The 26,119-nt window shown below is 52.5% G+C and overlaps 2 protein-coding genes, 1 long non-coding RNA gene and 1 pseudogene across 7 annotated transcripts; 1 reads left to right on the top strand and 3 right to left on the bottom strand.

Annotated features, from left to right (window-relative positions):
* Positions 1-1,112: 1,112 nt before the first annotated feature.
* LOC116566740 lies at positions 1,113-5,782 on the bottom strand (annotated as a pseudogene). Its single transcript, XR_004275996.1, has 2 exons — positions 5,647-5,782; positions 1,113-2,429 (listed from the first exon to the last, which is right to left on the bottom strand). The product of XR_004275996.1 is annotated as an uncharacterized LOC116566740 (transcript).
* A 2,627-nt stretch (positions 5,783-8,409) lies between these two features.
* LOC116524255 (collagen alpha-1(I) chain-like) lies at positions 8,410-19,204 on the bottom strand. 3 transcript variants are annotated; one of them, XM_032239453.1, is made up of 3 exons: positions 13,198-13,410; positions 11,163-11,393; positions 8,410-10,159 (listed from the first exon to the last, which is right to left on the bottom strand). In XM_032239453.1, the coding sequence occupies exon 3, from the start codon at positions 9,659-9,661 to the stop codon at positions 9,005-9,007; it is 657 nt and encodes a 218-aa protein (XP_032095344.1). In that variant the 5' UTR covers positions 9,662-10,159; positions 11,163-11,393; positions 13,198-13,410; the 3' UTR covers positions 8,410-9,004. The 3 variants fall into 3 exon arrangements, 2 of the variants coding, with proteins under 2 accessions (XP_032095344.1, XP_032095342.1); XR_004257242.1 differs by lacking the exons at positions 8,410-10,159; positions 13,198-13,410 and adding exons at positions 15,196-17,940; positions 18,658-19,204 and having other exon boundaries at positions 10,798-11,393; XM_032239451.1 differs by having other exon boundaries at positions 11,163-13,410.
* SIX3 (SIX homeobox 3) lies at positions 13,498-25,900 on the top strand. 2 transcript variants are annotated; one of them, XM_032239450.1, is made up of 3 exons: positions 13,498-13,905; positions 21,935-22,745; positions 24,406-25,900. In XM_032239450.1, exons 2-3 carry the CDS (start codon positions 21,943-21,945, stop codon positions 24,596-24,598), a joined length of 996 nt encoding a protein of 331 aa, XP_032095341.1. In that variant the 5' UTR covers positions 13,498-13,905; positions 21,935-21,942; the 3' UTR covers positions 24,599-25,900. The 2 variants fall into 2 exon arrangements, with proteins under 2 accessions (XP_032095341.1, XP_032095340.1); XM_032239449.1 differs by lacking the exon at positions 13,498-13,905 and adding an exon at positions 14,159-14,297.
* Positions 19,985-21,796, bottom strand: LOC116524256. The gene is made up of 2 exons (XR_004257243.1): positions 21,551-21,796; positions 19,985-20,663 (listed from the first exon to the last, which is right to left on the bottom strand). It is a non-coding gene; the product is annotated as an uncharacterized LOC116524256 (long non-coding RNA).
* Positions 25,901-26,119: the final 219 nt, after the last annotated feature.

A 26,119-nucleotide genomic window follows, 5' to 3' on the forward strand; every position in this document is an offset into this window, starting at 1 on the left:
CTTGAGCCCAGGAGGTCAAGACTTCAGTGAGCCAGGTAGCTGGCAGGGAGAAAGGTGAGAATGTACGGAGCCCAGGGTGATTTTTGAAGGGAATGGTTACGTTTTTATTTTCTCAGATGTTTTGTGCCTGTCCATGAGTTATTTTAGATATAAATGGCAAAATATAGGAGATAGCCGCATCCTATTTTTATTATTGGCTGTTTAATTTTTTCCATTATTTCTTTTAAAAAACACTTGAGTATTTCTTTCCAAAATCGGTGGAGATTCAACTGTCTCTCGTGGTGATTGTTACACCTGGATTAAGGGTTGGACTCCAGATGAGATCTGTGACTATTGGGTCTCCTGAGATAGGGTGAGGTGTGTGTGTGTGTGTGTGTGTGTGTGTGTGTGTGTGTGTGTGTGTGAGAGAGAGAGAGAGAGTGGGAGAGAGGATGTGTGTACATGTGCAGGGGGTGCTCTGGAAGGCTGAGGAGTTTAGATGAAGGAAGTGAAGGAAGCACTTTTCAGAACCCAAAAAATTGTAATGATGCCTCACATCCAGTTTTCTCACCCAAATAAAACAGCCTTCACTTTTAGTCCATAATAACAGTCTGCATGTAATAGTTAATGCAAGTGTGCCTTTAAAGACATTCTCATATACTCTAGATAGCTCTCTTTTACTTAGTCATTTCAGAGCACAGATTAGAAAGAGCTTCACTGAAGTCCCTTTGGTTGGGTATGTTCTCTGCTTGGTGAAACCACGGCCACTATGAATAGGACCCTGTTTGTTGCCTCTTGTCACTCTCCAATGGTTTCTCCAGGGCTAAGACATTATTGTAGAGAGTTGACATGTCTTCTCTTTTTCTGTGATGTCTCGACCTGCTGAGAGCAATTGGTGCAGGTACCCCAGGGCCTGAGCTAGTCCAGGATCCGTCTCATCTCTAAGTAGTTAACCTGGGGTCCTCTGCCCTCTGCCTTGCAGGGGTAGCCAGCGTCAACACTCTTTCTGCCCTACCGTGCCTGGCCACTGGGATTATAACTGATTTCTCTTCTTTATCTTATCCCTTCTGGAATAACTAAAAGATTTCAAAAAGAATTCAAAACCGAGACACAATAAACACACACAAAAAGTGTGGCACTTACAATTTTAGATTATTAAGATGATTAGATTGTTGAGCCTCTGTGTGGCCAAAGGCCTGTAGAGAGGGCTTTGGAGGGACCACAGCGGGTCAGGAGCCAGAGGGGACAGTTACTCAACCCAGGAGACAGGAGGTCAAACCTAAGGGAGAAGAAAAGCCAAGGATGATGCTAGAAAAAAAGAACAGAAACAGAAGGGAGCCTGGGAGGGGCCCGCACTAAGGAATCCAGAAGCAGATATCAAAATTGGAGCTTGAGTGGGGCTTACGGAGCTAGAAGCAAAACTAAAACATCTCGATCTTTAGCATCTTGCAAAAGGTAAACCTGGCTGGCAGAGTTTTGGGGAGTACAGTGCTTTTCCTTGGCTTCAGGATCCCCCCTTTCCCAACTCCTTTGACCTTCAGACATGGATTGCAGAATCAATGTTCATTGATTATGGTGCTTTTATTGGGACACAGCACAGACATGCACAATTCAGCCAGCTCTCCCCTCACTGTGGTGGTGGCCTCGTCCATTTGGGTTGCTCTAATGAAATGCCTTAAACTGGGTGGCTCATAAACAACGGAAATGTATTTCCCACAGTTCTGGAGACTGCGAAGTCTGAGATCAAGGAACCAGCAGATTTGATGTCTGGTGAGGGCCTGTTTCTGCATCATAGATGGTACTTCATATGGTGGGGGGACAAGGCAGCCTCTTTTATGAGGCTACCCCTTCAGGACCTAATAAAGCCCCAAAGTCCCCACCTTCTTACACCATCACATGTTAAATTTCAACATATTAATGTGAGGGAGACACAAACATTCAGACCATAGCCGGTGGGCAAGGGCTGAATCCCCCTTGCGGCATAGCCCAGGGGATTGAGAACATTTGGAAAGGGAGAACTGGAGTGAACAAGCCATGTTCAAGGGTGAGCGAGTGCCCATAAGCCACAATCCCGGGAGTAGGAGGATGGCAGTGGACAGGCACACAGACAGGTCTTTCTGGTGATGATGTGATACTCAAAGCCATTGGAAGGATGGCCACGTGTTCTGAAAACGATCATCAGGGAGACAAGAGAAAGAACTCTTCCACCCAGACATACCAGATACCTCTTGCCTACCCAATTATGGCCAATATTTAGGGGCCAGGAGTGATGATTCAGAGTCAGGTTTTTTGGTGTTGTTGTTGTTGTTTTTGTTTTGTTTTGTTTTTTGTGGGGGAGAAGTCATGGTGATTTTGAACCTTGGAGGAAAAGAATAAAGCCATTATGGAGAAAGTTGAGTGTATGAGTGGATTATAAGCCTGCAGGGTGGCCTGGTACGGGCTGTCACCCACTTAATTAGAGTAACAGATTGCTCATACCTCAAATATCCTCTGAGTAGGAAAGGAAGGAGCAAAAATGGAATGAGAATAACAATGATGATGATAAAGAATTAGCTGATATCAGATGTTTTCTCCTCGGTTTCTGCTTGCCCAGGTCTGACTGGTGCAGCTTATAATTAGTCTCTGCTTGCAGATATGTGGTTCCAAAGACTTGTGGATTAAAGACAAACTCTAGAATTTCTCAGTACCTGACAAGTTGTAATGTGAAAAGCTACACTTAGTCCATTAAAGATTTTTCACAGTGACATTTGAGTGCAGCTTGAGAAATATGCCACCTTGCCATTTATCATTTTCAGGGCACGGGTATTGGAAAGGAGTTTGCTATGAAGAACAAAACAAAATGGATTGCATGTGTAGAGGTGAGCTGGTGAATACTGATAAATGTACTTCACTGAATGTCAGCAAATGTCACTTGAGAAGCCATTTGCAACTACCATAACAGCCTCCCAAACCCAACAAAGAGTAGCGAGAACGGGTAAAATGAACGGGGCGTCTTGCTTCCACATGAATAAGCAATCAGCCCTCTCAGAAGTTACACCGGAAAGTTGTTAAACTTGATAGAAGAAGGTTTTTCAACCATACTGACGCACAATATAGGTTACTACAGAGGCTGGAGACTTTCTGAGGACGTCAGCGCTGTGACTCTGGGAAGGACTTAATAACCCCTTCTCTTCCAGGTAGGTGCCTTCCTTTAGTACGTGCAGCCACTGGCTGTCTCTGAGACATACTTTCTGGGTTTTTCCTGCTCCAGCTTGCTGCTTTTGCTGTTTCTGCAGACCCCTCTATGCCCCACCCACTCCTAATCTAGCCTCCCTTGCAGTGTAATCCGGGAATGGCTGCAGTTGTGAGCTGGGATGCGGTCCTCACATGCCATATCAAGAGAAGACCCAACGGAAGCACCCTTGAGCCAAGTTTTCAGTCTCTCATTCCAGAAAGAATTTTCAATGTGTCTTCTGGTTAATGTGAAAATTGAAGTAATGGACTCAGCTTCTGGTTCATTCTTGGTGACCTAGCCAAAACTTGCCCTCTGTGTGATTTAGGATTTCTGGAAGGTGGGGCCAAGTGATCTTCAGAATTCAGCTTGGGCTGAGATGTTCCCTTCTTCCTCCTCAGCCTGGTGAGTCTCCAGACTTTGCTGCAGAGAAGTAAATGGGAAAGAAGATCATATTCTCAGAAAAGCACTCCAGGGAATGTGAGACTAATTAAAATAAAATTCCAGCCCCCTCTTCATTTTCTAATCTCTGGGGGCTCCTCGTCCTCTTTAATACATACGAGGTCATCCAATACTTTTTTTCCTCCTTTATACCAAGACAGTTTAACAGGGTAGCCTTAATTTATCTGGCCTTGTAAAGATACCACACACACACACACACACACACACACACACACACACACACCATTGAGGTCAGTTCAGTTTTCATTGGTGCAATGCTGTGGTGTATGGCTCAGACACAAGAAGCCCTTTGTTGAATGTACATCCCAGACTCTGTCCCCGAATGTGCTAATGGACACACTTCCCTCTTCACACTGTTCTGCCGTTATGTTTAGCCTGTGTACATTGGAAATGAACACATCTTACAACCAGGAAAAGATGGGCTCTTGGGAAAGCGAGCTTCCCTCAGATGAACACGGAGGGATGGTGCAGGAAGGAGGGGTTGGAAGCTAGCTTTTCTTCAGCCACACTCCTTGCAGAGTTCTTCATAATTCTGGGTGTTTCCTCCTTATGAATTAGGTGCTTCCCATGGAAGGGACTTTACTTGGGTCTCGGGAACTCACAAGCCATCTGCTTATTATTGAAATTGAATTGCCTTCAACTTGTTGACTTTTATATCAACAAGGATCCATAATATAGGCTGGCTATACTTTACTCAGTTAAGGCATTTCCTGAAGAGCAAATCTCTGCTGTGTCCCAGTGTGGATTTCATGTCCCAGACCCCAAAACCTACTAAAGCATAAAAGCATGTTCCAAAGAAAAGACAATATGGGTGCAGATTTCTCATTGTGCCAGTATTCTTTATTTTCCTAGTTGCTGTAATTTTAAAATTTGTATCTTAAAGCTCAAGCTAATAAGCATCTGTTCCCTGGAGTGAAAAGAAACTGTTCATAATTGATTAATATCACAGGAATCCTGTAATTGCTGGAGGCTAGAGCTATGTAAAAACCTACCTTCTTATTGTTTTGTCTTTAAAGAACTAAAACAAAAGCCTTGTCTATAGACAAGGGTAGCCAATATTGTCTCTGTCTTTCAGTGAGAAAAAGCAAAGCTGGTTTGGGTGAGCTACTTTACCCACTAATTAGTGGCAGTAGCAGGTTTCCTTGTTTTTAATCCAGCGGCTGTTTACAGTGGACTCTTCTCTGCTCTATGAATAAAAACCTAACAAGCCCCCTTTAACCATTTTGCATTCTGGGATGTTTCAAACAAAATGTTAAATTGTTACCACAAGAGGAAGATTTGTTAAAAATACAAAACTCCTTAGAATTGCAGTAATCCCCTCACTCTTGTAAGAATGTAAACAGGACATCAGTTTAGGGGACATTTGCCCATGGAAAAGTCTCCTCTGAGCAAGAAACTTCACCCACTGCAGGGTAGCAAGGAGCATCATTTAATTGGCTCCAGACATTCCCAATCTCAAACTGAGCTCCCCTGTCCTTGAAAGGCTGGAAAGATACAATAGTAAAAAGGGAGACAAATAAGCAAATTTCAGGTTAACTCTGCAGGCAGGCCATCCTAATGAGAAATGGTCAGAGGAATTTATTATCAGACTTCCACATAACTTCACTCACGTATTCATTCGTTCAAGTAGGCACTTTTAAATGCCTGTGTCAGACCTGACATAATGTCTTACCTGTATAGCAATTTTACTTAAAAGTCATACTTCTTGCCATCTGGAATCACATTCAATCTTTATGGCTCAGCTCAAACTCCATCTCTTCCAGGAAGCCTGCTAAGATTTCTCCCATGCTTCCCTGTGTGCTCCCAACCAAGGACACCCATAAAACAGCATTGTTCTGTGCTGTCCTGAACTGGGTACATCTTTCTCCCCAACAAGTGTTAGTTCCCTGAAAAAAGGGTCTCGATCTTATCTCTGCATCGTTGAGATAGTCTTTCCTAATCTGCTCTTTAAAATGAGACTTAAGGCAGTGAAAGCTGGGTTGTCTCTCACTCACATTGAGATCTAAACCACTTTGGTGTGAATATATGGGAAGCAGCCTTCTCCTCCTTGGCTACTGACAGTGTCTGGATTTGGCATTCAATGAAGGTTGTACCAATGATATAGGCTGGGGAAAAAGTGGATGGGTCCATCAGGATAATCTGGGTGCCATGCAGGCAACATCAGACTGGTTAATTTGGAGGAAGAGGCGCTGAATTATCCAACCAATGGTGTAGATGCAGCCTTTGCTGGCAAAGCTCTTTCCCCCACCTCTGTATCAAATATGCTTCAGAGATTTGGGAGTTGACACTGCATCCAGATATAGTGGGATAGAAATGGAGAACATTCACATTTTGTTCTACAGTTGCCAGCCTTGAGGCATCCCGGCTTCTTTCTTACTGCATTAACTTATACTATTTCCCAGTGGAAAAGGTTTGCTGTAGGAATTATTATAATTTCCCTCTCTTATTTCTGCCCAGCTAGTCACAGGGGAAAGAATACCTAGCCTTACCAACCCCACACAGCCAATTTTGCTACTGAAATATAAGATTTTGCATGAGATCTGCATATGTTAATGACTTTTGATGAAGAGATTTTCTTTTTTAAATCAGAGATTCAGAATTCCTTTCCTTCCTTGTGATACCTATTATTTTCATGTGGCCCTTTCAGGGAAGAATTTTTCTTAAAAAAATTTCAATCTTTTAACACAAAGAGTCCCCTAGGCAGGCAGAATACATCCTGTCAGAGCCAAGTGTCAGGCCAGAAGAACCTGTGCTTTGAGTCACTTGACAGATACACAGAGTTTAACAAGTTCTACTTTTTCCCTTAAAAATACACAAAACTCACTTAATGTAATTCATAATAACCCTTTCTTACCATTTCAAATATTTTCAGTTCCTTAAAATTTGTTTCCCTGCACAATTAGGGGGAAAATTTTGCTTCCGTTTTAAGAAGAAAAATATATTTAAAGTTTCTAAAAGTAAGGATGGCTGAAACGTTTCCCCTCTTGAACTGTCATTCAGAAAAAATATATTTCTATATTCATTTACTTCTGATGTGAGAACAGAAATACCACCTTTGCTCAAAGAAAGTTTTTTGAAATGATACAAATCGATGTGTGCTTGTTTCTAGAATTGATACCCATGTATTCACTGTAGCGGTGGGAATTCCTGCTAGGGGAATCCACATTTCGAGAAGTACTCCCGCCTTGGGAGCATTTAAGGAAATTTTAATATCCAAACAAAAGCAGTATTATCATCACTACCCACTCCCTCCCTTCGAGGAAAAACAATTAATAATTTGCATATGTTCATAACACAAATTATAAGACAAAGGGCCCCTCACAGGCTGTGGGCAATACACAGCCTTCCACAGGCTGCACAGTCCCAGAGCTGAACTGTTCTAGCTTCCGAATGAATAGCATTAAGCAGCACCACTAAAGCGAGGGGTTCTGGGCCCTCTGGCCCATTCCCACTGTAGAATCGAGTGTCTTCAATCAGAAACATCTCCCAATCTTTCCGTAAGCTTTGGGGGGGGGGGGGGGGCGTGGGGGGAAGAACATATAAGGCCAAATGGGGAAAAAGACATATACTCTATACTCTTCTTTTTTTAATAGCCAAACATTGTAATGCTAGCTAAACAGAAATTCTTGTCTGTTAATAGGTTCCTTTAGTTTGTAATAAATAGGAATGCTAATGACTAAAATTTGGTATTTGGTATGCACAAGCTTTTGTGAGCTTTTTTTTACACTCCTCATTGACATGCAATATGGCAAGCTTCCTTTGAAATATATTTATAAAATAACTACAGTATAATTAAACCAACAAAGCCATCTTTTAAGTAAGCTTAATAGCTCAGGTTTTTTTTTTTTTTTCACTTCGGTTAAAATTTATTTTAAAAAAGAAAAATAGTTATGTCTCAGTCCCACTGTATATTTTATTCTGTGCATCTAATATTTCCTTTGCATCTACAATCTATGCATATCTAATTCTTTTTGACAACTATGATTATTAATAAAGTACTTGTGAAAGATATGCTTCATAGCTTCTTCAACAAGAATAATGTTTTTTTGTTAATGGAAATTGTAACATATCTTGACAGATACAATATATAAGATGTGCTTTTTTCTTAATTGTTAATATTGCTGTGCTGAATACACAAGGAGTAGATCAACAGCGATGGCAGGTAATAATCAGAGTGGATGCCATTTCATACAATGTAACTAAAAATATTTTAATGATATGAAAGCAATAGATAAATAAAAGCAATTATGTTTAATTTTGCTTTTGGTATGCCGGCAATTTTTGGTTGTTGCTGCTGTTGCCAGTGCGCTTAGAAGAGGAGGAAGCTCGAAGCGCAAAGCAGCCGGACCGAGGCAGCTCTGCCTTCTTGCAGCCCAAGGGTCCTGCAAGCCGCCCTTTCTCTACTCTCCGCAGCTTCAGCGATCCAGGCGCGCAAGGCCCGGCTGAATGCTAATTTGGGATACACAGGAGCTCAAGTTCACCAAGTTTTCCGCAGTTTTGCAAATCCTTTTCCTCCTCGCCCTGCCTGGCGGTTTAAGACCACGCCATTTCCCAGAAAGAAAAACTCAAAAGATCCCAGGCGCCGGGCTGAAGTCACTTAGAGTCGACTCTGGCTGCTCCTCCGCCTCCCCATCCCTGGTCGCTGCTCGGCTCTGCCCCTCGCGCCTCGCCCCCTTCTCCCGAAACTCCGTCCTCTCCGCGGAGGGGCTGCCTTGCCCCCAGCCCACCCTCCGCGTGGAGAATAAACACAATTGACATCACTCTTACAATCTTTATTTAAAACTGTTTCCAAGGTTACAAATTGCCGAGCCTCGAAGCAACAGGTTCCTCCGAAGCGGTATCATTACAGATTAACTGTAATGTGTAGGATTAGAATAAAAGCATAAGGGATTAGGTAAAAGGGCGACGCTTGAGACAGAACGCCCGAGCGCATCTCGACTGAGTCAGCCGGGGGAGACTGCGAAGGCGCAGGGTGTCGTGGTGCCGCGGCGCCGCCAAGCCAGACTCGGTTCCTCCGCTCCCGGCCCCGGAGCGGTCAGGACGTCGGCGCCGGAAGGGCCAATGAGGCCGACGGTTTTGGAGCCAGGCTTCCCGGACGCCAGGGGCTAGGGACGGGGCCCGGGAACTGAGGAAGATGAGGGGCCGAGAGGTCGTGGAGGCGGAGGGCGCGGGCGAGGAAGGCCCAGCTGGGAGCTGCGGGAGGCGCCGCGCCGGGGACGCGGTCTCCGGCGGTGCGAAGCTCGGGGAAGGCGGCGAGGGGGCCCGCACACTCGCACCAGGCACCGGGTTTGTCCTTGCGGCTGACGCTGCCTTCAAGGCCCAGGCCTGATGGGGCCCTTCCTGGCGTCCTCCTCACCCCCACTCCGCCGCGCCTCCCCTGTCCGGCTGGGGCTGGGGGCCGGGGACCGCGGCAGGGCACGGGCAGCAGCGCAGGCCGCCCGCATCCTTCCGAGCCCAGGCTTCGGGCCTTCGCAGCCCGCCCAGGCCGTGCGCCCTATTGGGCCACCTTCCCACCGGCATTCGCCTGCCCCTCTCGCGCCAGGAAGGCCCTGGAGCTCCCTCTCCCCTCACACCACTTCCTGCGGGGCCAGGGCTGGCCGTGCTGCCCCATTTGGACTCAGGCCTGCCCTGGGCCACGGCCTCGGGCCGCTGACGCAGCCCCGAGGGCTGTTTGCGTGTCGGGGTGGAGGGCGCGGGGCTGGAAAAACAAACAGGGCCGGGGCGCGGAGCCTCGGGTGGGGCAACGGGGGGGCTGGAAGGAAGTGCGCAGTGTGGCCAGAGCGCGAACAAAGCCCTCTCGGGAGCCCCGTCACCCCTCGGTGACCCCAGGCCCGCCCTGCTGAGCCGCGGGGCTCCCGGGCCTCGCCTCCGAGCAGGCCGCACCGCTCTGCGGGCGCACGCCAGGCCTCCGCGGCCGCCCGGGCCGGTGCTCCCCCGCGTCCCCGCCGGCCGAGCCCGCGGCCCGCCCCGATGGCGCGAGGGACAGCGAGGCTGGCAGTGGAGCCTCATTCAGCCACGGAGCCCACAGAGAGAGGCTGAGGAGGACTCCAGGCTGCTGTCCGTCAGGAAACCGGGCGACTCTGGGGAGCACTGGAGCCACAACTCTGCCAGCGGCCGGGGAGGGGCTGAGAGGACTTCCAAGTGGACGGAAGTGGGCGACCAACTTCGCCGCGACGCCTGCTTCCTACAGAAGGGCCTTTGCTGAGGCGGCGGGAGGGGACTGTTGCAAACAGCTGTTCCTCATACATATTTCATTACACAATCAGATAATGCGTCCCACCACCTTCTCAATTATTCACAGATAAACATTTTCAAGACGTTTTGACATCTGTCTTAGTGCCTGCTATTAATTTAGTAATCACTGTAGTTAAAAATGTATGGGATTTTTGCCGTCGGAGCACCTCCTATCCGGCGCGCGGGCCCAGTGTGGGACTGCGGCTGGGAGCCCGGGCCCTCCGGAAGTGAAGACACCTTTGGAGGTGAGACGGCCTCTCTAGCGCGTTGACACTGTTGATGGAAGGGATTAAAGGGGTATCGGGTTATTTTAATTTATTGTTGAAGATGATGACTGTCCCCTCCCCCACCCGCATAACCTCCTCACTTTCCCACCCCAGCCGTGGACCCGACAACACCTTTCAGCCCTTTGCCCCGGGCAGCGGAAATGGTTAGCTTCGTCTAGGAGTTTCTGCTCAGGAAGACGCAGGCAACCCTAGTCGGCGTAGAGAGAGAACCGCACGCAATCACTGAGCACGAGTTCTCGCAACAAAAATACTAGCAGTAACAGCGATCCACACACTCAAGAGGTCTCCAGCCTCCGAAGTTTTGCCCTGAGCCTGTGGCCCTGGCAGAGGTGACAAGGGCATTTGGGAAAGACAGAAATAAATTCGCTCCAGTGACTGTACACGGGGCATTTGGGGCTATGAGAAAGCGAGCTGCTTTTCTGCTTGAGTGGTAAATGTTGCAACGGGCATAGCTATGTGGACGCAAACCGTTTTTAAAACCAAAGAAGCAGAGTTGGAAGAACCTTGTATGGTTGAAAATAATATCAAACATTTCCAACTTCAAAATGCTGGGATGAATTATTGGGAAAGCTCTAGATAAATGACCAAAACAGAGGGAAAATACTCAAAGGTAAACGAGTTTGGTTTTTTGTGCTCTGAATCTCAGCTACCGGGAATGAAAGTTACACTTTGAGTTTGAGAGTGATGTCTATTTATTTCTCTTCCTTTCTGTCGCAGTCTCTTTCCCAGGTGAGTTAGCAGGTGGACTTTGATTTTTAAAACTATCTCATTTGGGAACGAGGAAAAACAAATCTGGTGAAAGAAAATGTCCCTGGAAGAAACTGCCCTTCCAACGAAGATTAAGTGACTCCAAAGTGATTTTCACTCTTTATTGTTCAAAACGTCCACAAGAACAAACTCGCTAAAATTTCCAGGAATTAACTGTATCTAAAAAAGAAAAGGACATAGTGTTTGCCCCCAAAAGAGAAGAAATTCTTTCCAACTCACACCCCCATACTCTTCTGTTTCTAGGGCAACTACATCTGCAAAAACATGTCCTCCTGTGGCGTTTTCCGGGTGGTTCATTTCTTCTTCACAAAATGGACCCTCCTCTGCCCCTTGGAGGGTGGTCATCCGACTTGCTGGCCCAGAAAGTCCTTTTTTCCTCCTTCTTTGTCTAGATGAATCTTCTCGGACTTACACTCCACTTTTAGATGAGAGAGGGAGGCTCAGAAGATGTGCTCAAAAGAGAGAAAGTTGGGAAGGGAGGTGAAGTGGAAGGGAGAGCACCCCTGCTCTAGGGAGCCTGCCTCTTCTACAGGAAACCTGGAGGTAGCCACTAGAACTGGTTAGGCAGAGGGAGCTCACACTAAAGTCAAGCCTGCCTAGAGTAGTTTCTGAGGACTCGCCCAAGAGCCCCTCTGGAAACCCCTCTCTGCAACCCTCCAGCTCCACTGGGAAAACGTGCTCAGCCACAGACAGGGGAACTGGGGGTGAGAACTTCCCAATATATCACACACACACAAAAATGTAAATAAACTGTGTAATTTGGTTTACTTTGAAGTGCGTTCTTTTGTAAACGTATTTGACTTACAGGATATTGGGATGGAGATGGGGGCAGGAGGATGAGCATCCTTTTGAATGATCAAGTTTAGGATAAGAAGGGTGCAAGGGGCAAAATAAGGGCCCTCCACCTTCCCAGGCCACGGTTAGAGCTAAATGTTCCCATAAAGAATTCATAATTCTTTATGGGAACTACTGAATCTCCCAGTAGTGAGTGAGAACTTGTATGCACTCCACCCAAATCCTCCTTCAGAATGCAATCCCCTAAGTCAAAAATCATAAGAAGTAAACAATAAAAACAATCTCGATCAAAATGAATCATTCCCGGATGGCCCTTTTCTGGGTATCTCCAACAGAACTGAGAGGAAGGCAAAAAGTTTGCCTCTGGGTGGATGAGGCCTTGGTTCTTTCTAGTGGCCAAGACTTGACCTGAAACCTTTCATTCACCCAGTCGGCTCAACCAAGTTTCTCCTTCTGAGCCAACGTCCCTCTAGCAGGAAGCCCCCTTGGCCTTGAGGCCGGGTCCTCATTCGACGGGCTCTCCCCGGTCGCGGCTTCCTATCTATCTGCCCATGTGGTTGGGGTCACTTCTCGCGGGCACTGTGACTTTCGTCTGCGTCTGGACAACTGAATGTGCACCCGTGCGTTCAAATAATTATGTCCGTGGACACTTTATTCCTCAAATTCCTCTGTTAGTGTTCCTTTAATTCTCCCGTATGTATTCGAGAACGATTGCCTGTACGTTCCATGCATAGTCAGGTGACTCAGCTTGAGTCTGAGCTCAAATGTGCGCGACCCCCTGGATCTGCATGGGGAGGAGGAGAAGGTGTGCACGTGCAAACGCGGGACTTTGGGTGGAGTGTGAGGTTGATATGGCTTTCGGCCCCAGGGCGCTCTAGGCCTCTTTGAAATACCTTCATCAGCCCAATTTCTTAATCTTTCCGGACAAGGAGCGGGACCCTCCGCGATCCTGCGCCCCACCATTCTTTGGGAAAGATAGGACCATCCTCTAGGACCTCTCCTGGTGAACTGTGGCCAGGCTGGGCTGAATGGGCGGTCGGAGGTTTTGATGTCGCCTCCTGGCTCTCGACTGCACCCATCACCCAAGACACCTCGAGGTTGAACGCGCCCTGGGGCTCTGTCCGGGGAGGTCGTGGCGTCTCGGGGCGAGTGGTATGCACGTTTTGGGGCAAAACTCTCCTAGGCCTCCCAGGAGCAGCTGTCTTTGTAACTTGGAATTGGCCTGGGCCCGCCTCCCTTGGCCCCTCCTCCAGCCCCTACGGCAACTCGCAGCGCTCAGCGGGCCCCCAGAGCTCGCGTCCTGTACCACACTGGGGCCTCGTCATCCTTCAGGGTCCCTGGGGCATCGTAGGGGCCTGAACCTGGAAGAATGGGGGCCAACAAGACTGGCCAAAAATTTCCTGGGGCGGTTTTGCGATGTATTCCTCAGCCACAATTAGCGTTTCGGTCCCGCGCGCCTACCTGTTTCAGAGGCCAGCGGGAACGCTGGCCTCAGGTCTGTGGGGGTGAGGCTTGTGGTGTGTGTGCACGTGTTCGCGTGCGACTGGAAGCGTTTACTTGTGCATTCCTAGAATCTTGTAGATGTGTTTTCTCGTTAGAATGATGCGGACTTGCTGCTAACTTCAGGTCAGTTTGTTTGGAAAGGGAGAATGTCAGTCCGACGGTCGGTGGTTGCGTCTTTCCTGAGCATTCTCACAAAGTGAAGCCGCCTCCCCTCCCCCGTGCACTCTCCCAGACTGGTTCAAAGGACCCAGGCCCCAGGTCCCCGAGGCCTGGAGGGCTGAGGCCCTGGTTGTGAGCCCTGGTGCTCTGATTCTAAGGCCCAAGCTGCCCCGATGCCCACTAAGGGTCAGGTTGGAAAACCTACGTAGGAAAGAGGGACCTGGAGAGCTACCCCCACATCCATGGCAGGGTGGAGTCCCGACCTTGGCATATTGTACCTACCCACTTGGCATCTTCCTGCCGACCCTGTCTGGGATCCGTATTGGCAGTGACGGGGGAGGGAGGAATGGTGAGGGAGTTGGGTCTGTCTGTATAGGACGGAAGTGAAGATGGAAAGAGAAGAAAAGAAACAAAACTGGCTAGGGACAAGGAGATGGGTGAGGCTGGGGTTACGATGGAATTGAAGCTGCCTCGGAGAGCAGCGGCTTTTCACCCTGCTATAGGGAGGTGCGTTTGGCTGCGCTGTTCTCCCCCCCCAACTCCCGCCAAATAAAGCTAATGATGTAGTAATTTAGGAGGGGGAGAGGGGCTGGGCAAAAGGAGAGAGGGGAGAGGATGGGGAAACGTGCGCCCCAAGAGCGAAAGCAAACAGCTGTCGAGGCGCTGCCCGCTGCTCAGGCTTCCCAACAGGTTAGCTATACTGGGATCCACCCGGCATTTCGCAGGAAGGGGGGGGGCAGACAGAGCGAGGGGGAGAGAGTCTCACTAGAGGACAGAGGGAGGGAGGGAAAGAGAGATAGGAGCCAGAGAGCGCACTGCGCGGCTTAAAAGGAGAGACTTACTAATGAATATTTATCCGCCGCTGCTTCGTGCTCCCGGCTTCCCTTACCTTTCCGCAGGTAAGATCCTCCCCGTGCCCCAGCCCCGGGGACCCTCCTAGCTCCCCAGTCGGGGAGCCAGTGGCTGCGCGGGAGGGCTCTCGGTAGGTGGGGGTGGGAGGGCGGCTCTACTGTGCATTCACTTTGGGTGCCCGGGCATGCGACCCTGCACGACTAGGAACGGCGTGCGTGGGCTCCCTGTGTGGAATGAGTGTGAGCATGTAAGAGTGTGTTTGTGTGTGTGTGTGAGAAAGAGACAGAGAGACTATGCACCGCAAGCGCGCGCGCGTTTCTGGCGTGCTCTGGGAACATTTTCCGACTTTTCACTCGGACGCCCTGGATTTCTCCCCTTTGCCTTTCTCTGTTTCCCCTCCCCCTTCTCTCGCCCTCCCCTCCCCCACCCCGGTCTACCCCACCCTACCCCACTCCTACCCCGGCTGCTAAGGCGCTCTTCTGCCGGCTATTGTACGGCTGGCGCGGGCTCCCTCGGGCCGCATCCCGGGCCTCTCATAAAAGATGAATAGTTCTGTTTCCGCCGTAAACCCCCACACAAAGGCTGCCCGGCCACGGGGTCCCACGTCCGCCTTCCTGGGGACTTCGGCTTTTGAGGTGCTGCCGCGCCTTCTTTCTCCCTCCCCATCTCAGGGCGCCAGGGCCCAGACCAAAGAGCTAAGAGTGATCGAGACTTGGAATTACGGGGTGGAACTCTTTGGGGGCCGCCTGTCAGGACTCCTGGGCTGCAACCCCGAACCCAAAGACCCCCAGGGGAAGGGGGCCTCTTCCCATACCGCCACCTCCGCTGTCGCCTGCGGGAGGAGCACGGGGAACCCAGGCCAGCAGAGGGGGAAAGAGGGAGGGGAAAAAGGAAAAGGTCGGGGAGGGGCTGACCATATTAACAGAATTCTTTAAACGGACTTACCGGCCACCTGTTGAGAATTCCTCTGGGGTCGGCAGGCTCCGGAGTTGCGCAAGGTGGACACACAAAACCAAAAGCCAAAGTTGGAAAAAGAAAATTCTTTCTCTGACCATACCAGACGCGGCCGGTCAGGCTCGCAGCTCTGCGCTCGGATCGGGCGGCTCTACAGCCAAGACCGACTTTGCCCTGTCCCCGGATGCCCCCCTCATCCCACGCCTCCGTGGGACTCGGGACTCAGAGCTCACGGACTCGGCGCTCAGGGCCCAGCACCAGCATCTCGGCTTAAGCCGGGGCAGGCTCGCTAAGCCCTGCTCAGAAGTCAAGAGCAGCAGCACTGCCGCTCCTTGCGGCCTTTCATGCCGCGGCCGCTCCTTATTCTTGTGTCTCGGCCTCTCCCAGCCCCCTCGGACAAAACCCCCAGAGCCCGGCCACTCTCTTCCCTCTAAATCCCCTTCGGGGTCAGTGCTCTACCAGCACTGGGCCGCGCGCCTCTCCTGCCAGCCGTGTGGCTCTTAAAGAGCCGCACCCCTCCTCCGCCCTGCGCGATCCCCCGACCCCCGCCTCCCCTCCCCCCTCCTCCCGATCTAGCCCCCCACGCCGACGCCTGAGGTCCCTGCTGCCCCGACCGTTGCCTGCGGACTCCCAGCCCCCTCCCCTCGCCTCCTCCCCTGAGCAGCCTGTGGGCCTGGCCTCGAGGCCACAGGGCTGAGTTCTACCCTCGCCTCAGGTCCCCTTTCTCACCAGCAGTGCCCACCCCTCCCTTCCCTGTCTTTACTTTAGCCCTCTAGGTGGATCAAGGCCCGGGCACCGCCTTTGCCCAGCTCAGAGGTGATGCCTAAAGATTGCCAGTTTCGGGTTGAGTTAGGGGTTATGGGATGGGAAATGGGGCAGGGCATGCTAGTGGAGCTAGGGAGAGAGAAAGGAAGAGAAGCAAACCAGATGGACTTGGAGGGCTCTCTCAATCCCAGGGCCTACTTGGCCTTTTGGCTCCTTCCCACGACCTCCCAGAGATGCTTACCCTGGAATGGGGTCCTGAGGTTACCAGCCTGACTAGGCCCACTGTGTGTCTCAGGGATTCTGGGCGTGTGTGTTGGCGGGTGGGGTCCAGAAAGTCCTGAATGTGGATCTGGCAGTAGCCTGCTTCCCAAGCCCATAGCATCAATTCCCCCCAAAAGTAACCCTTAAGGGCCAAAGAGCTGGGTATGCAAGGAGAGAGTGAGGGACCTTGAGCTCCAACCGTCCAGGGAAAAGGGCATCTGAGGACTGAAGCTGTTTCTAAGAGGGTGTCTTATATTTACTGGCCAGCCATGTCAGCTGCCCCACTAAGAAAAGGTGAAGCAGATGACTGCTTTGGTTTCCCTTCCTTCCAGAACTCTGGCTTCTGCCTCTCTGCCGGGCTGCCAGGCCAGTCTTGCAGGGTGGTCCTGCCTACAGCACTTCTTCAGGCCTCCCAGGGACTAGAAGCCAAAGAAGGGATCCCTCTGCTGAGGGGGGAATGCAGGACAGGTTGTGGTCCCTGCCTTCCCTACTACCACCTGTCATAACCTGTGCCTGGGCTCTGTGGATAGTGGAGGCAATGATGGGTTAGGGAGGGGAGCTGCCCACCCTTTCTCAAATCCAAGTCCTGGCACACCAGGTCTGGCTGTTCAGAAGGGGATCCTTGGGAAGAAGTGTGTGGCCTCTGGGCAGAGGAAACCAAGGGAACTTGAGGTGACAGGAGGATGGAAGGCTGATCCTCAGCCACCCCAGCATTAGTCCAGATTCACCTTTAAGGAACTGGAGTGACTAATTGATTTGCAATTGGTCCTCTTGGGAGAGGTTGGCAGTGCACTCCCTGGGCTGGATCCTGAGGCAGCAAAAGCCTCTCCCTCCACCGCCACCGCCCCCCCCCCCCACCAGTCTGGCTCACATCTCCCAAGTCTCCAGCCCCTCTCTTGGGGCTGGGTCACCGAAGGCAGCTAGGCTGGGTTTGTGCCCACCCTCCTGGGTCTGGCAGTGGGAGGTGCTGTGGTTCAAGACAGAGCCAAACTTCCCTTGTTTGAGAATGTGGGGGGTGGAGGGGCCTTTAGCGGGCGGCGGGGCTCATTAGGCAGAGCAGGGTGCCGAGAGGTGCGCGCCTGCGGCCCCTGAGGCCGTCTTTGAGCCGTCGGGGCGGCTTCATTAAGCTGCGCTAACAAGGCGTACAAATGCCGGGCCCAGCAGCTTTCTTGCAATGCCCGGCCTTAGCAGGGCGCCGGACTAATGAGGGTCACTCAAAGGGGCTGATCAAATATTCAAATTTCCCCGCACGCCAGGAACTTTTATGCAGGGAGAAAGTTGAGGCAACTGAGCTGTGTTTACTGTCCAGGGCGACAATTGCTTGGAGCGCCAGTCCCCGGAGGCTAAGGCGGGGGGCGGGGGTACGGGGAGAGAGCAGTTGTTGTTGTTGTTTTTCAAAGGAAAGTAATCGGGGTCCTTGAAGGGTTTCGCGGCCTCCCCGCCTGCATGCTGCGCTCCCCTGCGCCCTCCCTGGCCGCCTGAGCCAAGCACCTCAGTTTGCAGCTTGCGGGGAGGCCCAGACTGTGGGCCACCCGGCCAGCCCCCGCCTCCGGACGTCCTGGGAGCCGGAAGGGGCGTTGCCCCCACACGGCAAACCTTCCCCGGGCCTCTTGGGTCTGCAGTTTAGAGCCGAGCGAGGCCAAGTAGGTGCAGCTGCCCCAGCCCTTCGGATCCTCCTCTCCCGGAGGCCTGCAGACCGGTTGGCTTTCCCTGTAACCCAAAACAAGAAAAGAGTGGGAGATCTCTCTGGCTTTCTCCAGATGTGGTTGAGACTTTCCCAATGCTGGGGTTGCAGCTGACATTTGTAAATAAATGTCTTGTGGGTCCGGATGCAAGGAGAATACTCTCTAAACCCCAAAGACGTCTCTTCTCCCTGCCCCACCTGAAGGAGATCTTTTCGGTCTCTGGGGCCAGGATTGAAGTGGGGACGATGGCAGCGAATTTGTTCTGCACAGGTGACTCGGCCTGTACTGGCACCAAGTCCCAGATCCCGCAGTCACGGCGGCCAGAGAGCAGAGACCTAGGGGCTCTGCAAACTGACCTATCCACTCGAGTCTCTCTGTTCTGAGCGACTCAGAGTGCAGGCGCCCTCCGCGCGCCACCTCCTCTAGCAGTCCCCCCAGGGTCCCTTCCCAGTCCTCTCAATGGACTTGATTGGTTCCCAGAAAAGCGAGGAAGGCGACCTGGGCCCTGGAACCCAAGGTCCCTGAGCTCCTGCTCTCCTCCCCAGTGCCCAGCGCCTGGGAATTTGAGAGGGGAAGCTCTGGTGCTCCACAGCCCTGCTTGCTACCCAAACACACACTCAGAACCCCTCGACTGAGACCCTACGGAGCCTGCGCCCCTAGCCCGACCAGGAGCCAGTCCGGCCCTCCGCGCTGGGACCAGCCGCCCCGCCTCCCTGTCCTGCTCTCGGTTCTCTCAACTTACCGGCTCCAGGCGGTGGAAGTAGATCTTCAGTCCAGAGCCGAGAGGCGCTAGCGACGGCTGGACTGCGAGGTGGGCTCGGTGGGCGGCGCCGAGCTCGGCTCTTCTGGAAGGCTTGGACAGCCGGGGGCTGCCACCCGCCCCACCCGGTCCCGGCGCACAAAGCTGCACGCCTCGCCGCAGCTCTGTGCCCTACTTCGCGCTCCGGAGCCTCGGCCGCCACCCGAGCAGGCAGGGTGTAGCAGGGTGGCTGGCGCTGGGGCAGAGGCTGGGAGGTGGGGGTGTCGCCAGAGTCTCAGCCCCACTTGCCTCAGTTCTCCCTGAGTGGCGATGGTTTTTGATTTCAGCGCTTTCGGCAGAGCCCGCAGCACCTGCGCAGCCTCCCTCCGGGGATGGGCCGGCAGCGGCTGGGAGAGGCCAGGTCGCCCCCACCCGGAGGCGGGGGTTGCGGGGATGGGGAGGGGACTGACCGGGTTCACCCGCCCGCCCGGCGCCTGGGTCCTCCGCTCCGGGGGATGCAGTTTCGGGGTCACGAGCTGCTTTCAAAAAGTTGAACACAATATTCGGAAACCCACCCGTAGGAATTCTCCCCCCACACGCGGTACAATACCCACTCCCCTCCCCTTTTTCATTCCTTCCTCCCCCGCTTCCTCCTCCTGCCCCTTCCCCCTCCCACCCTTCAGCCTATAATCCTTCCCCTACGAGAGAAAGGGATCGGGAAGAGAACGTGAAGTGTCTGTTTTTGTGTCCCAACCTTTGGGCTCTTTCTGGGCCCTTAGTGACCGACCACCCAGAGCTTCTCAGCTGAGTGGCGGACTCACGGCCAGGAGGGAAGGAAATATATATGGAGTGGAGAGAGCACTCAAATGGGGCTGGGCAGATCTTCCCTTTGGAGGAATATTTTTCTGTTCCAGTCGTCGCGTTTGAGATCTGCTACCCCACGGCTGCCTCTGGCCAAGTGAGCCAGTGTGGGCCCTTCGCCAGATCCAGAGACTCCCTGCCACCCCGAAGCCTCCGAGGAGACTTGCACTTCCCGGCTTGCTCTTCTCCCCGGCCCTCAGAGGCCTGGCACTGCGGGAGTCAGGCCTAAGCAGGGCTCCGGCTCAGGGTTTAGGGGCTGGGACACTCGTAGCCCCAGTCACGTTGGGTTTCCCATTTAAATTCTCTCTCAACCTCTCTTTCTCTTTCCTCATTGAGATCACCAAAGTGGTGTAGACCCGGCGCCTTGCCCCCAGATCTGCATCGGAATGCAGAAAAGATCTTTAAAAAAAAAAAAAAAAAAAAAAAAGAGTTTTGAATTCCTCAATGATTTTTCTTCTGGAAAGGCAGCTTAGGATAATTATTTCAGCTTTATTGAGGGCAGATTAGTTGAAGTCTGGGCGCTGCGTTTCAATACGCGTTGTACACGGGCCGACAATGTGGTCATTGTTGGCTACTGTGTGTGAATCCATTCAACATATACACTTTTTAACACCAAACCAAGTCCTGTCTAAATATACACAGTGCTCAGGGAAAGACGTCTCTGACCCCGACAAATCTGCGTAAATCACACTTCCATAGTTACAGAAGCCTCACAAAGGGAGGCCGGCTCAAGATGCTGATTACATCTTCTTAAAAGCAACATACCTAAGAATAAATACCCACGCCTGGCCTGGGGGCTGTGGTAGCCAGAGGCAGAGAGGGCCCTCTGTGTTCTATGGGCCTTTTGGGGTCTGTTTTAGGCTTTCGATGTTACTTTCTCTAGAGAAATTAGACAGTTTTAGAATAATAATAGTAATTATTATTATTTTACAATACGAGCAAACAAGCAATTTTCAGGCGTTATCCACTTCATCTGGGTGGCTGGCCTCCAAAGTTTGAGTGCCCTCTGGGGCTGACAGGCAGGACCAGAGCTCCTTCTGTTGTGTGGTGAGGAATGGGCATCTGTGGGGCTTTTCCAGGTTCAGAGGGCTCTTGAGCTTCTTCGCTCCCGCAGCTCCTCCAGCACTCCTCAGAGAGGCAGCTGAATTCTGGGAGGAAACAAAGAGTTGAGTTGCTTCTTAAGATGGAAAGAAGTGTACTGTTTGGACTGTTATTTTAAAATACAGGGTGGTGGGGGCAATCCAGGCTTCTTGGCTGGAGAGGGAGTAAAGAGAAACCTAACTGATGAGGAGGGAGTTGAGGTGAATTTGGTCCATGGGCACAGATGGGTGAGGCAAGAGCGGCCTCCAGCACCCTGGGAACTGGGCTCAGGCTGCCTGGCGCCAGATGCCCCCGGAGTCCGGGATCCCTGGCTGGCGCCAAGGCCCGCTGGGCCAAGGTCGGTGTTTGGTGGGCCCCATGATCTCATCTCCCCTTTCTTCCTTGCCACTATTAGTGCTCACATAGGCAGAAAGAGGAGGCCCGACGTGCACACCATGTGCAAACCGTGCCCGCTGGGCTGGTCAGCCTTCTCTCCTTGCCTGCCGACCTGGCCTATGTGAAGCCTGGGAGACCCTCTTGCCTCCCAACAAAATCCCCGCTCTAATTGCACATCCCATTCAACAATTCTGTACCCAGGGCTTTTCGAATTTCTGGATCAACTTCTTTCAGGAAAAGGGAAGAAGAAGGCTCAGAGACAGCGGTAGAGAAAAGGGAAGAGAGAGGGAGAAGAGAAAAAAGAGAGAGGAGGGGGAAGTAGCGAGATTAAGAGTTGCAAAGATTGAAAAAAAAAATTCTCTTCATTCCCCCCCCTTCTCCCTCCTTCCCCGCTCTCTCCCTCCCCCCGCCCTCTGGCTAAGTGGTAAAACCGTCCTTACGTTCTCGGTATTGATTGGCAGGGCTGACAGTGATTGGCAGTGGTTGCCGTGGCAACGCCACAACGACACGCCACAGACCAATAGAAAAGCGAAACAAAATGTTTCAATGCTGCACTCACTGTGGATTTAGGGGAGATATTATGAGGCTGTTGTCATTAGGGCGATTGCGGTGGAATCGCTGAATCTTGACTCGGCGGTGGTTGGCTCTCCCTCTCCTCTCTCCCTCTCCCTCTCTGTCTCTGGTTCTCTCTCTGCGCGCGCGCACCGGGCTGCTCTCCTTCCTCCCTCTCTATGTGGCTGCGCGGGTGTGTGTGTGTGTGGATGTGTGTGGGGTGTGGGTGTCCCTTACGCCCTTCCTCCTCCCCCTCCTCCTCCTCCTGCTCCCCCCTCCTTTCCTTCTCCTCCTCCTCCCTCTCCTCTCCCTCCTCCTGGTCCTCATCGCCCCTCTCCTCCTCTTCCTCCCCTCTCTCTTCCTCTCCCTGAATTTTCTCCTCTTCTCTCAGGTCAGTCCATGGTATTCCGCTCCCCCCTAGACCTCTATTCCTCCCACTTCTTGTTGCCAAACTTCGCCGATTCTCACCACCGCTCCATACTTCTGGCGAGTAGCGGCGGCGGGAACTGTGCGGGAGGCGGCGGCGGCGCGGGAGGCGGCAGCGGCGGCGGGAACGTTGCGGGAGGCGGCGGTGCTGGCGGAGCAGGCGGCAGCGGCGGCGGCTCCAGGGCCCCCCCGGAAGAGTTGTCCATGTTCCAGCTGCCCACCCTCAACTTCTCGCCGGAGCAGGTGGCCAGCGTCTGTGAGACGCTGGAGGAGACGGGCGACATCGAGCGGCTGGGCCGCTTCCTTTGGTCGCTGCCCGTGGCCCCCGGGGCGTGCGAGGCCATCAACAAACACGAGTCGATCCTGCGCGCGCGCGCCGTGGTCGCCTTCCACACGGGCAACTTTCGCGACCTCTACCACATCTTGGAGAACCACAAGTTCACCAAGGAGTCTCACGGCAAGCTGCAGGCCATGTGGCTCGAGGCGCACTACCAGGAGGCCGAGAAGCTGCGCGGCCGCCCACTCGGCCCGGTGGACAAGTACCGCGTGCGCAAGAAGTTCCCGCTGCCGCGCACCATCTGGGACGGCGAGCAGAAGACGCATTGCTTCAAGGAGCGGACTCGGAGCCTGCTGCGGGAGTGGTACCTGCAGGACCCCTACCCCAACCCCAGCAAGAAACGCGAACTGGCGCAGGCCACCGGCCTCACTCCCACACAAGTAGGCAACTGGTTTAAGAATCGGCGGCAGCGCGACCGCGCCGCGGCGGCCAAGAACAGGTTAGTGGCGGGGCCCGCGGCCTGGCTACAGCCTCAGAGGCCGGGGAAGGGGAGAGGGGTTGAGATGGGGCTAGCGGAGCGGCCGCTGAGAGCCAGAGAAGCCGTGACTCCCGGCCAGTTGGAGAAAGTTTCCGCTTGCCCGGGACGCGCGGAAGAGGGGGCGGGCAGGCTGTGGGTGTATTGGTTGCTTTGCCCAACAGGGGCTTTCGTCAGGGCGGAGAGTGTGTGCCTGCGACCCGAGTGCCCGCAGCCCCTGATCCAGGCCCCTGGGAGCCTTCGCCCTGAGCGGCACCCGTGCCTGCCTCCTCAGCCCTGCTGCCAGCTAGGCGATCCTCTGGAGCCTAGAGACAGGGAGGGAAGGAAAGCACTCCTTGACATCTGGTTCTTATTTCTGTGCATTGCAAAACCCCGAGAGAAATCCACGAGCATCAGGGAGAGGAAAGTGAGTCTGGGTCCGTATCACAAGGGAAAAAAGACGAAGGCCACTGCGCAGCGGGCCTCTTCCTCCCCCCACCCTCCACAATGCTGCACGTAGCCTGATCTGGAGCTGGAGAGCCGGGCTGGAGTGGAGAGGCCTAGTGTGTGTGCGTGTGCTTGTGTGCGCGCGTGTGCATGTACTGGCCCTCCTACCCCAGCCGAGGAGAATCCCTTTGGTCCTCTAAGTTGGGAAGAGGGCAGGAGCAGCCTCCCTGCCAGCAAGTTGGCCACAAAGTCACAAAGTTGTGTAGGGCTTGACCATCACAGGAGCTGGGCCTGGGGGAAGGAGAAGAACCAGAGGGAAAGAAGGGGATAGAGGAAAGGATTGGGGAGAGAAGGGAGAAGGAAGAGAGGAAGCTGGGTGAAAGCCCTGGTGTGGAGCCTGTGTCTCTATCCAGCCAGGAAGGCCCAGGGCCTGGTGTACCTCAGGGAGCAGGGCCCCCAGCTGCTGACAGCTGCCCGTGGGTGGGGCCGGGTGTGAGTTTCTGGAGGTGTGTTTGAGTTTAGGCGGCCCAGACCTGAGCCCATGGCTCTCTCACCCCTGCCTTGGAACTCACTTTTCGTCTGATGAGGGAAGCGCCCAGGGTCAAGCCAAGGCCTCCTTCTGGAGAGCATTCCAGACACCAGGTCAAGGCAGAAGGTTCCCGGTGAGGGAAAGGGCAGCTGGAGACTGCTCAATGCTCCTCGCTTGCCTTCTCCTTTGCCCCTTTTCTGTCTCCCTGCCTTCCCCACTTTTCCGCCGCCAGCTTTCCTATTTTCTCTACCCCCGGTCCTGCGCTCTGCGCTGGGATCTGGAGAGCAAAGCCTGCGGTTCTACCCGGAGACCGGCCGGGCAGTGAGGAACCCGCAGCTTCGGGTGTGTGTTTGAGGGAGCAGAGACAGGGTTACTGAGGGAACTCTACCCGTCCCAGGCCAGCCGGCTCAGTCTGAAGAGCCCCAGGGACTGTGGAGGGAAGAAGCGCCCGGTTTCTCTCCGATTTCTGCTTCTCCAGGGCTTGGCGTACTTTGCCGCTGACACCCAGGCCTCTCCAGGCGGCCGGCCTCGGGTTCTGGCTCTCCTCCGAGGCCAGCCACTGTCTGAGAAGCCTTGAGATGCTCCCGAAAGCAGAGTCCGGAGCGGCGGCGCGGGGAACGGGTGGCGGGCAGCTGTATCAGGGCGGGCGCGGCTCTCTTTCTCCCGCAGGCTCCAGCACCAGGCCATTGGACCGAGCGGCATGCGCTCGCTGGCGGAGCCCGGGTGCCCCACGCACGGCTCGGCAGAGTCGCCGTCCACGGCGGCCAGCCCGACCACCAGTGTGTCCAGCCTGACGGAGCGCGCGGACACCGGCACCTCCATCCTCTCGGTAACCTCCAGCGATTCGGAATGTGATGTATGATAGCCAAGGCCGCCCTCCTCCCCCTCCTTCCCCTCCTCCCCCACTCCTTCCCCTCCGCCTCCTAGCCCTCCTCCTCTTCCTCCTCCATCCCCAGAACAAACCGAAATCAGGATACACAACCATACACACATACAAGTCCACACACACTCCCACCCCAGCCAAAAAATATATATTAAAAAAAAAAAAAAAAAAAAAAACAAGAAAACAAATTAACCTCAAACTATCAACAACCCCCAACCACCATCTACCACTACGGCCACCCCAAAGGACCCCGACGCCAACAGACAGTCAAACGCTGATGTTGCGGGCAGAAAACCTAAAAGAGGTGACAATTGTATACTTTCTAGGACAAGCACGGCTTCTCCTTTCGGTTCCCATGGACCCGGCACCCCACCTGCATGACGATTTATTTGTATCTGGGAAAATATTCTCTCTAGTTAAAAATGATTTAAAGAGTCGACTATACAAAAACCAATCACCACCACGAGGACAAGAGGACAAAAGCAAAACAGACAAAAAGAAAAAAAAATAAAATCGCCATCTCCGTTCCGAATTTGTTTATAAGAAAAAAAGACAGGGGGAAAAAAAAGAACTCCTGGAGAGGGAAATAGCAAATGTTTCTCGCCTTTTGTTGCTCTCTCTCTCTTTTTTTTTTCTCTCACTCTCTTTCTTTCACTTCTTCTCTCTGTTTTTAAGTCCAAGTATTGGTCAAACAAAATGCAATCTTCTGTTTTTTGTTCAGCAGACAATCATTTTCTTCGTAAGCACCTTTTTCTCTCCACTCTGTCACTGCCTGTGTGGGTACTGGTTATAAATGTGGAAAAAGAATAGTTATGACTGTAACAGATTTTTATTTTTATTTCAAAATTTTATATGAATTATGTATATCTTAATGATTGGTCATTTTCCCAGTTTGTAATATATGTGTAGAAATTGCCTGTATATGATATTGCTTTTTCTCCTCTCCCTTTCTCTTTCTCTCCTCTCCCTCTCTCTTTCTTCCTTCCCATTCACCTGTCTCTTTTCTTTTTGGGGTTCTCCTCCCACTCGGTGCTCCTGGCGTCGACTTGGCAGTCAAGGAGAGGCTTGGTGGCCTGGGTTAGGAAGAAGGATCCCGTTGCTAGCGAAAGCGGAGAGTGAGATTGTAGTATTCTTATGCAAAAGCTATTTCCAGTATTTCTTAGCAGCTTCAGAGGTATCTCTCACTTCCTGTAGGGCGCTTTTACTGTTATCTTAAACTGCGTGTTTATCTATATGTAAAAACTTTCTAAAGCAAATACAGTATTCTCCATTTTCTTATCACTTCCAGAGACTGGTGTTTTTGTCCGCACCTGGCCGGCAGCCTTGCGGTGCTCGGCCTTCGCTTCCACTCTTGCTCACCTGAGCCGGGGCAGAATTTCAAGGCTGGGTCTGAGCTTTTTTTTTTTTTTTTTTTCTTATTCCCCAAAGGGCATTGGGAAGACCAGAACAGGCCCTTCAGAAAAGAGCCAAAGCTGGATCCTGAGCAAACAGGCAAAGAGG

The sequence above is a fragment of the Sapajus apella genome, unplaced genomic scaffold, assembly GCF_009761245.1.
Source record: "Sapajus apella isolate SASKATOON/1434 unplaced genomic scaffold, GSC_monkey_1.0 scaffold44, whole genome shotgun sequence".
Lineage (NCBI taxonomy): Eukaryota > Metazoa > Chordata > Mammalia > Primates > Cebidae > Sapajus > Sapajus apella.

Excerpts from the sequence above, each read along its gene's own strand:
- LOC116524255 (XM_032239453.1), bottom strand. The coding sequence starts at position 9,661 with ATGAGGCTCCACTGCCAGCCTCGCTGTCCCTCGCGCCATCGGGGCGGG.
- SIX3 (XM_032239449.1), top strand. The coding sequence starts at position 14,243 with ATGAATATTTATCCGCCGCTGCTTCGTGCTCCCGGCTTCCCTTACCTT. Across the intron at positions 14,298-21,934 it reads CTTCCCTTACCTTTCCGCAG|GTCAGTCCATGGTATTCCGC; the intron begins GTAAGATCCTCC and ends CTCTTCTCTCAG. Across the intron at positions 22,746-24,405 it reads GCCGCGGCGGCCAAGAACAG|GCTCCAGCACCAGGCCATTG; the intron begins GTTAGTGGCGGG and ends TTTCTCCCGCAG.